This window comes from Polistes dominula, unplaced genomic scaffold (genome assembly GCF_049000335.1).
Source record: "Polistes dominula isolate Pdom_NZ unplaced genomic scaffold, Pdom_raw_medaka contig_28, whole genome shotgun sequence".
NCBI lineage: Eukaryota > Metazoa > Arthropoda > Insecta > Hymenoptera > Vespidae > Polistes > Polistes dominula.
Genome location: NW_028300879.1, coordinates 5,329,975 through 5,345,972, shown reverse-complemented (window position 1 = coordinate 5,345,972; position 15,998 = coordinate 5,329,975). Strand labels below are relative to the sequence as shown.

The window sequence follows — 15,998 nt, the reverse complement described above, 5'->3', positions numbered from 1 at the left end:
AAAAAACAATATACGAATATAAATGTTGAATAAATAAATCATACAGTTAGTAATAATTATTTTGTGTAAAAAAAAAAAAATGTCTAACAATAATTCTACAATAATAAACGATTACATGATCTTAACGAACGATTTTGAATTTGTTATTGTTTTAGGAGAACGGGTGTCTGTATTCTCACATAAGATGGGGCGAAGCATTCGTCGTAGTTTACAGCGTTACATGTAAACGAAGTTTTCAAGAAGCAAGAGGATTATTAAAACAACTCGCGGATTTACGTTTGCCATCCTACTTTACTGCCCTCTTGCTAGGTAATAAGAGAGATCTTGACCATGCACGGTAAGCATTTATTAAGAATTATTATTTTAACATTTTCTGTTTTTTCCAATAATAATTTCTAACAAAAATATATGAAAACGAAACACCCTTATTAGCACAAAATATTGAAAAATATTGAATACATGTATATTTAATATTAAAAAGACATTGAATCTCTTTTTAATATTAAACGTTAATGTATTCAATATTTTTCAATATTTTATGCTACTAGGAAGACTTGGTTTATTTTTTTAGAGAGAGATAGTAATAGAACAAAATTTAATTTAATTTTTTAATTTAATTTAATAACACCATCTGTAATTATTCTATGAGAAAAATTCTCATTAATCTCATTGATATACTGGAACTATAATTAAATAATTAAACAGGCATCATAATTAAATGTAGTCATTAAATGTACAGCAAACGTTGTTAATTCGAGAAGATTAGGTAACTTCGTAAGAACATGGGAGGAGTTTACATATTACATATGTAACATGTAAACGATATGTATGTATGTATTTGTATGTATGTAATATACGTGTACGTGTATGAAAAGTATTCTATAACGGAACGTCGAAGAGGTCAGTGGACGATCTCGATCGAGAAGATCCTTTGCACGAATCGAGTTCCTTTCGGATGCTGCTGCGTTTGTATCTTCCTAAAGAAACTAACCAGAGAGAGAGAGAGAGAGAGAGAGAGAGAGAGAAATTTATTTTCGATTCTTGGCATTGAGCCATCTCTTAGGCCATTTAAAGCGGAAGATGCGATCCAGTGACGAACTATTCGTAATTCGATTAGAGAGTAACTAATTTAAATTATATAATTAATACTTTATAAATATTTTATTTTAAATAAAATAAAAAAAATTTATTTAATACATTTTAATTATTTAATTTATTTAATACATTTTAATTATTTAATATATTTTATAATTAATCATTTAATATATACTTTAAATAAAATTAATTTAATTTTAATACTAATATCTTTATTCTATTATTATTATTATAATTATTATTATTTTTATTTTTATTTTCTTTTTTTAAATTATATTAATTTATTATATAAATATTAATTATATAAGTTAATATTAAATGGCAGAACGTTATCACGACTTGTTTTTGTATTTACGAATATTATTTAGATTTACATTTACATAAAAAATTTATATATATATAATAATTATAAAATATTGTATTTACTTTAATTATGACTCTAAATTAGGTTATTGAAATTAAAGTAGCTTTTTACAAACACAATTCTCATAAATGTAATACTTTGTCCAAGGGGAATCCCCACTATTCGTATTGCAACGTATATTCCTAGCATATTCTTATTAATTACTAGATATCCCTACATAAAACGCGCCATCTACATTACATAGAACGCATTGATTAGCGCCAAATTTAAAATAATCAATGAAAGATCCGAAATAACTTCTTTTTTTTTTTTTATCAATCTGTTACGATAGATTTTTACAAATAATTTTACATATAATAATAATAATAATTTCAAAGAGTGAACAATGAATTTAAGATTAATTAAAAGATTTAGACGAACTGTGTGTAAATATAGTATGTAAGAAACAAATTAATAAGAAGAGAAATGGGAATAGAATTGAAAATACAATGACACGGTCTAAATTGAAATAATTTCAGGGTCAGCCTTAAGGCTATTAAATATCCATGTATAAATTTTATTCAGTATCATTCTCTCTTTCTCTCTCTCTCTCTCTCTCTCTCTCTCTTTCTCTCCTTCCTCTATTAAATTTTTATTTCATTTTGTTATCGAAAAATCTCGTTCACTTGTTCGCACATTCATCGCGTGTCTTTGCAACAAACCATCAACCAACCAACTAACCAACCTCCTTCCACCACCTCCTCCTCCTCCTCCACCTTTTTCGATGTGGCACACAGACGTATATTTATAGTATCTAAATAAGTGTGTACATGTATATATACTTTCTTTCCACGTGCTCGTTTGGCCTATTAATCTCTCAAGTCAGTTCACTTTCCACCATCGCGATTAGCGGCCGCGAGGTGTAACAGGATCCACGTTTGCCACCACTCGTCCTCGACTCCTTATGTTAGTTAGCTGAGCGCAACCAGCATGATTTCGCGTGAGCCACGCGATTCGACGATGAGAACTAAAAACTCACTCCTCTCCACTCTTTCTTATTTATTTATTTTCTTCATTTATTTCTTTATTTGTTTCACTTCTCCTTAGTTTGTTGTACATTTCGATTTTTTGTTCTTTTTGTTTATATCTTTTTTTTTCTTCTTTTTTCTTTTTGGTAGTATGTGTTGTATCGTTTATTTTCCGTATCCGCTTTTGCCAGCCAGTTTCACACACAGTTTTAAAGTAGCTCGCGACGATTTTACCGTCCTATTTTCTATCTCTTTCTTTCTCTATTTCACTATTCATATCATTCTTACTTTTTTGTTTTTTTTTTTATCTTATCTGGTCTATCAAAAATTTTTAATTAAATGTTGAGAGACGAAATCAAGTGAACGTTTGCTAAGATTTTTTAATTTTATATAGTTCATAGAATTATGATTCTTTATTTTGTAATATTTATTTTAACTAATTTCGTTTTTATTAAAATAATGTTGCAACCAGTTAACAATCTTATTAATTGGCTTCTCAATTTTCTTATATTTTGTTTTATTAATTCTTATATTACATTTAAAACAATTTCACCGTTGTGAAATGTAGAATAGTTTTCATAGACAAAGTATTATCCATTTTTATTTGTTTATTTGGTTTCTTGACTATTCATTGGCCTCTTCACCGCCCCCCCCTCCTTCCCCTCTCTTTTTTTCACGTCAAGACACACGCTCGTATTGGCGGTGGTGGTAGCGTGAAATGCGAAACGGGGCGCCCCCGGTATCCACCAACCACAATCCGACATCAGAGATCGTTCGTAGCGAGACACCCGGTAGTGGTCGAGTGGTCGCTCACCTAGAAACCGTTCACGCGATCACCGCTACGACAGCAACAGATCTGTTTACTACCTATCCATCTATCTATCCATCTATCTATCTATCTATCTATCTTTTCTTCCTATTTTTATTCATCTCTTTATTTCTATCTATAGTTTTATTATTTTTTGGTCATTTTTTTTGTCATTTTTTTTTTATCTTTGACCGACTTGGGTGATCCTGCCCACTCTCAGCTCGACGAATCGATCACAACGATTTATATGTGTGTGTTTATGTGTTTATGACGACACTCATATATATCAATAATAATTTATCTTTTATATTATAATGTTTATTGTTGTTGTTTTCTTTTTTAATGCATTTTTTATCGATCTATTGAAATTTAGATTCCTTGAATGATGTTTCTGATATTATTTTTTGTTTCTTTTTTTCTTTTATTCTCACTTTCATCAAGTCTATTACGTCTGTAGGTAATATGTTGAGGTTATGTTACAAGAAATATTGGAAAACATACAAAATTATTACGTTCTATACATTATACAATGTATGATGTTATTAATATTAATTTTTATATCAAATTGAAATAAAATTTTTATTTAATATTAAATTATTTATAAAATATATATATTAACACTTTAATGGCCGCTCACACAATATGTGTGTGATAGCCGGAAACAACCATTATTAGCCGTTATTAATTTATAACTTTTTATATATTTAAAATTATATAAAATTAAATTTGTCGTTGTTGTTTTTTTTTTTTATGTTCATTTTCTCGTGGATTTAATAAAGTTTTTTTTAAATTAATTTTTCAAAAATAATACCAACCCCTGGCTACGTTATGCGTAGACGCCATTAAAGTGTTAATGATTGCTACTTTAAAATAATTTACAAATATACAATAATCTAAATTTGGAATCAAAAACTTTAGATAATTAAACTCCTATATTTCAAAATATTTTGTGAAAATAATAAAAATACTTAAAACAATGAACGAACGTTAAAATAATTAATTCCCTAATATCTACTATAATCTTTTGCAATTTTATCATAATACAAACAAGTGTTAATGATTGCAGCTTAAAAATAATATACAAATATACAGTAATTCCAATCTGGAATCAAAAACTTTAGAAAATTAAATTCCTATATTTCAAAATATTTTGTAAAAATAATAAAAATACTTAAAACAATGAACGAACATTAAAATAATTAGTTCCCTAATATCTACTATAATCTTTTGCAATTTTATCATAATACAAACAAGTGTTAATGATTGCAGCTTAAAAATAATATACAAATATACAGTAATTCAAATTTGGAATCAAAAACTTTAGATAATTAAATTCCTATATTTCAAAATATTTTGTAAAAATAATAAAAATACTTAAACCAATGAACGAACATTAAAATAATTAATTCCCTAATATCTACTATAATCTTTTGCAATTTTATCGTAATACAAAACAAGATTTTTCTATGACCGAACTTATCAAAAGGATTTTGCTATTTTTCATTAATCTTCCTTAAAAATAAAACTAATAATGTTTAAAAAAAAAAAAAAAAGATATATGTTTCATCACTAAACTTTACGCAAGCAAGGGACAACGTTCAACATTGCGTCCTTTGACCAAAGTGAAAGTTAGAAAATAACTATTTGTGGTGTTCCTCTTCTTCTCTCTCTCTCTCTCTCTCTCTCTCTCTCTCTCTCTCTCTTTTCTCTCTCTCTCGTCTTTCTTTTTATTTTTACGTATTCTTTCATCTTTTAAAACCAACGTGAGAATCTTCGAAATCGTGCGAAGAGAACTTCGTGATCTTTCCAACTTGTAACATCTTCCATTCTTTCCCAAGAATAACAAAACAAAATGAGAGGAAGTTACGTTAGTTTTCCTCCTTTTTTCTTGTTCATTCATTCTATTATTAGTTGACATAATCTTTTGTTGCATTACGTTAATTAATTAACGAGTAAATGAGATATTATAGAAATGACATTAAAAAAAAAAGAAAAAAAAGAAAAAAAGAAAAAAAAAGAAAGGAAATGGTTGAAAAGATTGTAAAACCTTTTTTCTTCTTTCTCCACGTCATTTAAAACAAATAATACATGCATTTAACATGCATTTTACATGTACTTTACATGCACACACATACATATACATATACATCATAATATAAGTAAAATGAATGATAGAATCGATCAATTAATCAATCATACTTATATATCAGAAAGCTTGAATAACAATTCAACGAATTCGTTGAAAGATCTTTGACTCGATTCATTCCATGTATTGCATCCATAGTTGCATCGTTCACGGTGCAAAGTGCATCTTTAACGTTGCGTGCCTTGCGAAAAACTGACTGACTGAGAGAAAGTTGACGACTAGTTACGGTAGTCCTTATCGTTTGCTCCTTGACGATAACCTTTTTCTTCCTTTTTTTTTTCTTTTTTACTTTTTTTTTCTTCCTATGTTTTTTTTTTCTTTTCTTTTTTTTCATAGTCTTGATAATGTCAGAACAATAATAAATAATGTTTCTAATTAATCTGTCTACGTATGTTGAAGTTTGATTTTATTTCTAAAGATAATATTATAATTTGCAATTTTCCTTTTATCAATATTCATTTATTTTTATTATTACAAATATTGAAATGCACTATTTGTTTTTTTTTTTATTTTATTTTTATTTCAATTTAAAGTGGTAAAATTATTAAATTTTTCTATTTGTTTTATTTTATTTTATTTCTATTTAAACCTCTAAAGTACTAATAATTAAATATTACTATTTGTTTTATTTTATTTTTATTTAAACCTGAAGTATATTAATTATTAAATATTACTATTTGTTTCATTTTATTTTATTTTTATTTAAATTTAAAGTGGTAAAAATATTGAATTTTTCTATTTGTTTTATTTTATTTTATTTCTATTTAAACCTCTAAAATACTAATAATTAAATATTACTATTTGTTTTATTTTATTTTTATTTAAATCTGAATTATACTCATTATTAAATATTCCTATTTGTTTTATTTTATTTTTATTTAAATTTAAATTAGTAAATTATATAAAATTTCCTATTTTTTTATTTTATTTTTATTTAAATTTAAATTAGTAAATTATTTAAATTTTCTTATTTGTTTTATTTTATTTTTATTTAAATTTAATATACTAAAATTATTTAAAATTTCCTATATGTTTTATTTTATTTTATTTTTATTTAAATCTAAAGTATACTAATTATTAAATATTCTTATTTGTTTTATTTTATTTTTATCTACACCTAAAGTATACTAATTATTAAATATTCCTATTTGTTTTATTTTATTTTTATTTAAATTTAATATACTAAAATTATTTAAAATTTCCTATTTCTTTTATTTTATTTTATTTTTATTTAAACCTAAAGTATCTATTATTAAATTTTTCTTTATTCTTTCAATTTTTAATTGCTTTTATTACACAAATTATAATGTAAAATATATTATTATTATTTTTATTGTTATTATTATTGCATTATCTGGAATAATTATATTTTATTTTAAATTAAACCTTAAATTTCTATCATTTTTTATTCCTTCATCTTTGCAACTATGCAACACATGATACAACATTTTTATAATATAGAATACTTTCATTAGATTTTTTTACTTAATTATATATACTTATTATAACATATTTTTATTCAATTTTTATAATAAACATTCTCACATTCATGTGAGATAATAAATAAATTCAATTCAATTCTATTACTTCATTTTCTCTTTAATAACATTTCTTCTTATCTCTCTTTCTTTCTTTCTTTCTTTATTTCTTTCTTTCTTTCTCTCACTTACTAACATTTATACAAATTCTCGATAGAAATGAGACAGAAGTTAAAGTATCGAAGTATCAAACGAGAAATATGCAAGAGATGGTCTTCTTGAAAGGTACGTAGGTGAACCGGATATCATCGTGCACGATACACACATCCTTTATTTTCCCCATTTCATAGTAAAATAACATCAAAAAAGCAAATAGGAATTTCCCGGACGATGATATTCCCTAGGAATGTGGATCGTCGTTAACGAGAAAAGATCAACAAGAAAAACAGTGCTCAAAGGGGGAAGTTTAAGGATTTTTTTCTTTTCTTTCTCTTCTTTCATTCTCTTATTTATTACGAGCTTTTTCTCTCTACTACAAAAAAAACAGACACACACACACACAGACACATCATATACAGACACCCCCTTGTATATTTTTATCTGAGTTTTACATATGGGAGATAATCGTATGCCCGGTAACGATCTCATTTCCTATCTCGCCATCTTTTTTTGGACCCTTTCTGCGTACCTTATTATACGATATATATAGGGAAACGTTAATGTATGTTTTACGTTAGGTTTTTACTATATCCACATATATTATTATATATATATAATAATAATAATATAATATAAAAAATATTCTTATAATTTTTTATATTTTATATTTATAATTTTATTAATATAATATAAATAAAATATAAATAAAATATAAATAAATTATAATATATATATATATTTAATAAATATAATAAATAATAAATTATAATTATAATGTATTATTATATTTATAAATATTATATTATAAATTATATTATATAATATATTATTATATTATAATTTTATTAAAATCATATATTAATAAATAATATATAAATTTATAATATAATATTATTATAAATATAAATATATAATAAGTATAATATTTTTGGTTTTGTTTTCATATTGTACATTAGCAATTGTATCGAAAAATTGAAAGCTTCACAATCAATAATAATAATAATCTTTATTATACAAAACATTACCTTACATATACTAGGATACTTCTTTAGTTATACGTTACTGTGACTTTGTTAAAAATATAAACAAGAAATAGAAAAAATAAAAAACATAGAAACAAGAAAGAAGGTCACGGTTAATATCCGATCTCTCGCAGAAAACACAATGTTTTTCATAAGAAACTTAAAGACTCTCACTCTCTCGGAAGATACTCGTATGTTCTGCTCATGAATATAAATTATGTATTATTATTATTATTATTATTATTATTAAATTATTATTATTATTATTATTATCATAATTATTACTTTCATTTCGTCATTATATCGTAATTTCTTCGATATGAAAAAAAGAAATATTTAATTCGTGCTTATATCTCTAGTCATTTTTGTTTCCATTTTTTTTAGTTTTTTTTTTCTTTAGTTCTATTTAAAGAATACATTCATAGACAGAAAAAAATTAAATACATCATAAATGTCATTACTATCGTGTAATGCCAAATTTTTTTACGAATACATATATATATTTTAATTTGCATTAAATATATAATAAATGTGTAGAAAGTATCTTTTAAATGAACCAATTTTCTTACATAATTTTTTCTCATTTTGTTTTATTAAGTTGACAAGTATTGCGTAAAGTTGACAATTATTGCGGATTTTGTTGATAAGTGGCTTTTTAAATTTAGCAATGACTTAGTTGTCAACTTAATATATTTTATTACATTTAAATTTATGAGTTTTTCAAAATTGATTAAAATTTATATTTCAAAAGTACGTTTGACAAATTATTACACGTGACAAAAGAATTTTCAATGGTAATCAGTAAACCTTAAATTCACACAAACACACACTTATCTACATAATAAGTACTGCTAAGAAATACGAGAAAGTAAGAAAAAAAAAAGAAAGATATCGTTGAATAAAAAAAATATATTTTCAAGAAAAATATCACGTTTCCAAACTCTGATTTAAATATATTGCCACTATGATATATCGTATCGAACAAGTTACCTACCCACCATACCATTTGCGTGTAATCGATGTTCCATCTCTATCTCTCTCTCTCTCTCTCTCTCTCTCTCTCTTACTTTATTTATTTCTTTTTTTTTTCTTACTTCAATGTCCTCTTCGTAGTTGGTGGTAGTGTTTAAAGGTCGAGGCGTTCACCATTGTCATGATTCGCTTGGAATATATTCGAAATGTCGAAAGGCTCACCCGTTTGTCGCCCTTTCCGCTTCTCCTTTTAAGAATCGTGACGAAACGGATACCAATACTTTTATATATATATATACAATTACACAGCCAGATATACGCATTCATATTCTTCGTATTTTACGTTTGGTTCAAAATCAAGAAGAATTTCTGTGATAAAATATAATTTAATATTTTATTTCGTTTCAATTAATGATTGTAATATAATTAAAAAAAAAAAATATATATATATATATATATATATATAATAACAAAAAGAAATCGAACAAAATCATCGTAATTTTTAATTCTTTTCTATTTCTATTGACAATTTTTAATTTTACCAAATTACAAAAACAACCAAAAAAATATTTAAATAATTTCAAATTAATTATGTTATGATTTAAATTATATTATGAAATAGTATATTTAGATTTAATATAAATATGATATTATAAATATAATATTAATATTATAAATAAATAATTTATAATATTATATAATATATATATATAATAATATTAATATATATATATATATATATATATATATATATATATATATATATATATATTATTTTTTATATTATTATATTATTATAAAATAATAATATTAATAAAATAATAATATTATAGAAGAAGTTTATTTTTCAGGTATACCCCTTTAGGGTGTTTACCCCGAAGGCCCCCCCCCTACATGAAATAATAATATTATATGTTATATATATAGATATATTCCTATACTATTATATTATTAAAAAATAATAATATTAATAAAATAATAATATTATATATTATATATTTAATGAAATATTAATAATTTAAATTAATAAATAAAATTATATTAATAATAATATATTCGGTCATTAAATATGAAATGTCTAATTTCGAGGTGAAAATAATCCGAATAATCAGACATTTCATAGTTAATGACCTAATGAATAAAAAATTATAAATAATAAATTTTTATAATCATTTTTTATAAAATATTATAAGTTAATCAATATTCATTATATTACTGAAATGTCTAACACTAAATTGTGATGGAACCCATAAAAATATGATCATTATTTTTTTCTATTTTTTATCCTTCGTAATTAAACTTCAAGACAAATCCTACCTATTGACTGTATATGTTTTTTTTCTGTTTTTTTTTTTAATTTTTTTATCATTAAAATATTTAATGATCTTCAAGAATCAAATTACTAAACTAGGAAGTAAATATGAGAGACAAAAACAAAGAGAGAGAAAAAAAAAAGAAAGAAAGAAAAGATAAACTAATGTTCTTATAGAGAATACACACTTGTGTGCAAGTTTAATGCGTGCAGTATGCATTTTACATTTACATTTACAATTTTACAATTTTACATTTACATTTACATTTATAATCGTGAAAAGAGGTGGGGGCCTCCTACGCGTGTTTTGCGAGAATTCTAAGAGAATCCTTCGAAGAGTATCGTGTGTTCTCGCGAATTTAATTGCTACCATAAATATCTTCTGTTAGTTGGAAAGGGGGAGGTAGGAAAGGACGGGGGAGGGGGGGGGGGTGAAAGGGAAGCTTCGATGGCTCACAGACCTGAAATACGCTAACTATAAGATTTTCTTTCTCTCTTCATTCACTTTTTCTTATTTCTTTTCATTCTTTAAGGATCATGCAAGAAAAATTATCAAGATTTTTTTTCTGTTAAGCATCGACGATACGATTACACGATGCATATTATTATTATTATTATTATTATTATTATTATTATTATTATTAATATATATCTTATTGCTTTATAAGAATTTTATTCAGTTCTTTGGTAAAATTAATATTACTTTTATTTTATTTCATCCTTTTTTGATTTTATATCTTTTGAATTATTATTATTGTTGTAATTATTATTGTCATTTTCTTTCTTGTTATTTTTCTTTCTTTACTATTTTTCAAATAATTAATTTTTTTGTGTAACCTTATTAACTTTATTTTCTTTCTGTCTTTATTTTATTTTTTAAATATTTTTTTTCGATTATGGTAAATAGATAGTACAATATAAAATTTGTTAATATTAAATATTATATGTAATTGTAATATTTAATATTTAATTTTATATAATATATATTATATATATATATATATATATATATATATATATATATATATATATATATATATATATATATATAAATATTTAATTATAATTAAATAAGTAATTTAATTATAAATATTTATATTAAATATTATAAAATATAAATATATATGTTATATAAATATATAAATTTTATATATTTTATATATATATATGTTTTTCGATTATGGTAAATAGATATTATAAAATTAAATTTTTTAATATTAAATATTAAATATAATTGTAATATTTAATTTAATTTTATATAATATATATTATATAAATATTTAATTATAATTAAATAAATAATTTACTTATCAATATATACATTAAATATAATAAATTAAAAAGTATTTATAATATTTAATTACATATATATATATATATTAAATAATTTGTATGATTCGTATATTATACAAACCTTTTAAAACTTTTAAATGTACAATTTGTTCGTAGTACTTTCATACGTCCGGATACGTATTTTCTTCTTCTTCTTCTTTTTCTCTTTCTCTTTCTCTTTTTATTCGAAACAAGCAGATGAAAAAGGAAAGTAGTAGGAGAAAGATATGTCAGAAATAAAATCCGCGAATAAAGAGAAATGTTATATTTCTGGAAAAGTCTTCTGGAACGCTTTATACCAACTCCTCACCCACTCCACCTCCACCACCCACCACCACCCTCTGTAGAAAACATATCAACAAATTTTCTTCCTTTCCTTTTCTTTTCTTTTTTTTTCTTCTTCTTCTTCTTCTTCTTCTTCTTCTTCTTCTTCTTCTTTTACAATTCGTCTTTGTTCCCTCGGGCAAAACTTTAAAACTCTACTTCTCGTTTTTGATTTAACGATTTGTAACTTTTGGTAGAAAATTAAAACTCTGCTCACAGGAAGGAAGAGGGAAGAGGATGTGACTAAAAGTTTCCACAGAAAAAACACACTTTGATGAATACCAATTTGTAAATATTTTAACTTGGCAGACGTACGTCATTGGGTTTTAACGTTGCACTGTTAAACGTTCAAAATTATTATCTCTAAACCAACCCACCCTTTTCTTTTATTCGTGTGATTAAATAGAATTGGAATGTTAAGTTATAAAAGTAATTTTATTATAATATTATTTATAGTGTGTTATATATGTTCATTTAATTGATCGTAAATTGTTTTATTTTAAATATTAAATCGAATCGTAAGTAACTTCCGCAATTTTTTTTTCTTTTTTAGACATTTATTTGGTTTTCAGTAAATAATCAAATTATTATTGTTAATTATGACTATATATAATAAATAACCAAATAACAAATTTGGTTATTATTAATTTATATTATTATTAATTGTGTTTAATAATATTATATTATAAATATTATATTACTATAATAATATTATTAATTGTAATAATATTTTATTATTATTTGGTTATTATTAATTTATATTAGTATTGTATTTAGTATTTGTAATTTATATACTATATATTAGTATTACAAATTTACTATTTGGTTATTTATTATATTTGTTTTCCAAAAATTATATAATATTTCCAATTAACATTATGTAATCTTAAATATCAATATATATATATATATAATAATTATCTTTATATTCAAATTACGGTGTATCATAAATTTCATATAAAAATTAACAAATGTAATTAATACCTTCTCGTATAAAATGAAAAATATATTATCTCAAATATGAATTATTTTACTTTATCTTTAAATTTTATATAAAAATGAACCACACAATTGAATTGATACCACGATGATAATTCTATGACAAATCTTACATTAATAATAAAAAAATAAAATAGAAAATAAATATGTTTTTTTTTTCTTATTTGTTTGATTACAGAGAAGTATGCGTGGACGAGGGACAACAACTGTCATTGGCACACGGATGTCAATTTTATGAGGTCAGTGCTGCCGAAAGTCCAGCAGGTGCTGCATTAGCATTTCAAGCACTTTTAAGAGAAGCAAGATCGGTTCAACTGTTACGTGCATTACCGATACGTAGAAAACTCGGTGTACATTCTGTATCAAGGGTCCTTGGTACGATATTTGGCAAAAACACAACTAAGGATCGTAAAAAGAGGCCATCATTGAGTATATGACGCCTTCTATGCGCCCTCCTCCTAGGAGGTCGCGACGAACCCGGTAGAAGAACCGACGTCGTTGTCCTCAGTAGCAACGTTTATGCGAATCGTTGATCGTTCTTCTTATTTCATTTTCTATATAATTATATATATATATATAGTTATATATATATATATATATATATATATATATATATATATATATATATATATATATATATATGTGTGTATGTATTACTATGAACGTTTCAAATTGGATATTGTTAAGGTTCACACATGATTTTATGTGTTTGTTTTAACACTTACCAAATATTTTCATGAAAGATCATTTATTTCAATTTATTATTATACTATAATATTTTTTTTTTTTAGATGTACACTAATCATGTGAAACCTTAATATTCAATATCTATTTTTCATGGTAATATATACATATATACATATATATATATATTTTTTTTTCTTATCCTTTCTCTTTACCCGATTTCTTTTTTCTATTTTTTTTTTGTTACATTAATTTATAATTCACACGAATTTTATTTCTAAATTATATTGAACGAACTTTTGGATAAAGATAATAATAATAATAATCATAATATTTTATATAAAGATTAATGAAGAAATAATTTTTGAACGAATTGAACGATTAAAAAAATTAATTTTAAATTGTATTTAAACTTAAAAAAAAAAAAAAAAAAAAATTATTTCAACCAAAATAATTTTTCAACGAACGTTTACAATTAGAGATTTATGATTTTTTTTTTTTTTAAGTAAATAAATAAAAATCGAACAAAATATTTGTTCCACAAATTTATACGAGCATGATGAACGAGAAATATAATATAAAATAATACTATTATATATATATATAATCCGAATATATTTTCTAATTGCATATATATACATATATATATTTTTTTTTTGTTAAACCATGAAATCGGGTTAAGTCAGACGATCGTCGTGCCAATACGGGGTGAGAGGGTGCAAGATGACGTTCTTGAGATGTACCGAGCAATAATAATAATATTAAGATAAGAATAAGGATGATTATGATAATAATGACGATGACGATGATGATGATGATGATGATGATGATGATGATGATGATGATGATGATGATGATGATGATGATTTTCTCGAGAAAAAAAAACAAGAAATTCATTCAGTCATTTAAAAAAAAAAAAATAAATAATAACAATGACGATGATGTTTATATCACGTTCATCGAAAAAAGGACAATAATTTATAAAAAAAAAATAAATCACACTAGCCTTATATATATATATCAATCAAGTCAACCTATTGGTCAAAACCATAATTTTGTTTTTTCTTATTTATTCACGAGAATTATTATTAAATGGATATTTAATCGTACGATCGATATTTAAAACGATCGTGTGCGTTAAATTCATTTTTTTTCTCTTATTTATTTATTTCTTTCTTTCTTTTTTTGTTGTTTTTTTTTTTTTTGCATTTATGAAACAAATTTTCCATTCGTTTATCGTATTGAGTGTGAGTGTACGAAAAAAAAAGATGACGTATCACATTTTATTTATAAAATATTTGTTGAAATATTTTCCTCGTCATTTCTTTGTTTTTTTTTCTGTTTTCGAATTTCAATAATACAAACTTTTCTTACGATCAAATTTACCTCTTTTGTTATTACGTATATATATATATATATATATATTTTTTTTGTTTCTTTGTGTTAGAAAACAAAAAAGTTCGATGAAAAATAATCGATGACGATATATACGAATAATTTATGCGAATTTCATTAATTAGAATTATTGATGAATGTATGATGCGTGATATGTGAATGTGTGCTAATAACTCGAAATATTTTGTACTTAACAAATTAATTAATTTTCGAAACAAACCCGTGAGTCTTTCGTCCATTTTCTTTCCCCCCCTCCCCGTCCGATTTAAATGGTATAATCTATAATTTTATTATATTCATAAATTGTAATATTAAAACCAAAAGAAGAAGAGAAAAAAGAAGAAGAAGAAGAAGAAGAAGATGAAACAATTAAATTATTGTAAATATTTTTCTACGTATTCGAGTTTACGATTTAATTCATGAGAGTTAAGGGGTGTGTGAACTTGGGAGGACGGGGGGTGGGTTGACACTTTAAAAAAAAAAATCACATCGTCGTCGTCGTCGTTGTTGTTATTGTTATTATATATATATAACAAAAAAGAATACAACCCAACCTTTTTATGAATTCGATACTCGACACATATAAAGAAACTCTTGTTATTAATTGTTTTTCTTTGTTTATTAAAATTGTTACATTTCGTTAAAAAGAAAAAAAAAAAAGAGAAAAAAAAAGAAAAAAAATATTTTTAGGTTTCTATTAGTCGAGTAAAGGATTTCACGAAAAGGGGGAGAGAGAGGGGTGGAGAGGGTGATTTCGTAAAAGTAATAAATCGTCGTTGTTTTAATCGTCCATCGATATCCGACGAATTTTTAATGTTCCTAAAGAAAAAAAAAATAAAGTTAAATAATGAAACCTTTTAGTTTATAAGATTGTTGTAAATAGCGCAGATATATTAACTTT

The 15,998-nt window shown here is 23.8% G+C and overlaps 1 protein-coding gene across 2 annotated transcripts in view; it reads left to right on the top strand.

The window, feature by feature from the left end:
• The window catches only part of LOC107066945 (ras-related and estrogen-regulated growth inhibitor), a 91,372-nt gene extending 77,762 nt beyond the window's left edge, over positions 1–13,610 (top strand). For both annotated transcript variants that reach the window (XM_015322018.2, XM_089174335.1), the window contains exons 5-6: positions 156–337; positions 13,197–13,610. In XM_015322018.2, the coding sequence (XP_015177504.1) occupies positions 156–337; positions 13,197–13,455 (441 nt within the window). In that variant the 3' untranslated portion in view covers positions 13,456–13,610. The remainder of the gene's footprint in view (positions 1–155; positions 338–13,196) is intronic.
• Positions 13,611–15,998: the final 2,388 nt, after the last annotated feature.